The sequence below is a fragment of the Plasmopara halstedii genome (assembly GCF_900000015.1).
Source record: "Plasmopara halstedii genome assembly, contig: Scaffold_1651, whole genome shotgun sequence".
Taxonomy (NCBI): domain Eukaryota; phylum Oomycota; class Peronosporomycetes; order Peronosporales; family Peronosporaceae; genus Plasmopara; species Plasmopara halstedii.
The window spans coordinates 552,695-553,938 of record NW_020188562.1 but is presented as its reverse complement, the minus strand read 5'-3'; the positions used below and the strand labels follow the sequence as shown (position 1 = coordinate 553,938).

General features: G+C 44.5%; 1 protein-coding gene across 1 annotated transcript; it reads left to right on the top strand.

Moving 5' to 3' along the window:
• Positions 1–391: 391 nt before the first annotated feature.
• Positions 392–1,198, top strand: PHALS_01976 (crinkler family protein; the record flags this gene model as incomplete). The annotated part of the gene is made up of 2 exons (XM_024716469.1): positions 392–514; positions 851–1,198. 2 exons carry the CDS (start codon positions 392–394, stop codon positions 1,196–1,198), a joined length of 471 nt encoding a protein of 156 aa, XP_024582064.1.
• Between the last annotated feature and the right edge of the window lie 46 nt (positions 1,199–1,244).

The following is a 1,244-nucleotide window of genomic DNA, read 5'->3' as shown; positions in this document are numbered from 1 at the left end:
TGGCTCGACAAGCTAGTGTTCGCCATTCACGGACAGAGATGCTACTTGAGCAAATCGCAGCCTCTTACCACACAAAATTGGCAAGTCCTACACTGATGGGGATTGAGTCAAGTTTTGCCAGATAGATTGATAAAGGACGATTGGGCTTTAATACACCTCCAACTGATGATGAGGAAGCATTTTGGACATTCAGCTACAAGCCAACGCCATCCGGAATGAGGTTGTTTTTGATGCCTTTATTACTCAATTTTCGGCAACATCTTACACAGCTCTAGTCTTGTCTTCGTCAATAGCTAGAGATATCAGTGGTCATCTCATTCTACATTTTTGACTAAGAGTGCCGATTTTGCGACTCACTGCGGAATGTATCGTGCCAATGCAGTTCCAGATGATGGGGTTTCACGTCCGTTTTGGAGTAGCAGAAGAAGACTTGTTTGACGGCATCATTTTGTTCGAAAGTAAGCTCAGTATTACTGAGGCTGCGTTAGGTCAAGTGGAACGATATACTCAGAATGTTTGCCCGAGGCATCAGCAAGCGCTATTCTCTTTGATCGCCGCTCCTTCTGGCTAATTTAGAAATTCTATAATTTTTAAAATCCAAGAAACAATGTGAGCCAACAAGGAATCGAAGTCATTGTTTATAAACTTTAAATGGGGGACGCGCCTATCCCTTTCCTGCCACTATTTGGGCGTTGATGTGATAGAGGGTGACGCATTTCTCGGTCATGGCGCTCGTGGACGCGTATTAGGGTCATTAGGCAAGATGGCAAAGTTTTCGCGTTAAAATCGTGGAGAAATAATCGGTGGAACGTCTTTATCAAGAGGAAAGGGCCTTGAGAATTGCCAGCAGTCAGGCTTGACGGCTAGTCCTGTGGGAAAGATCATTGAAACCCCTGAAGGTGCGGCATTTTTGTTGTCACCTGTGGGGAAACCTCTGCCTCGACCAACAACACGACCTGAAGTACTAAGCCTTTTTAAATTATCGAGGCAACTACACAAGAATGGTCTGGTCCATGGAGATCCTCGCGTGCCGAATGTAATTCTTGACGGAGAAAAGCTTCTCTGGATTGATCTTGTAAAAGTAATGGAAGCAAGCCCAACTTTGAAACAAATTGATGCTGGTATTCTCACACGATCCATCCTCAGTGTTTCTCTGACCACTATGCTGGACCCGGTGCTGATGAAGTCAATTGACTAGTTTGGCATGAGCAACACATCAGAAAGTCTTAATTATCTTGCTGAAG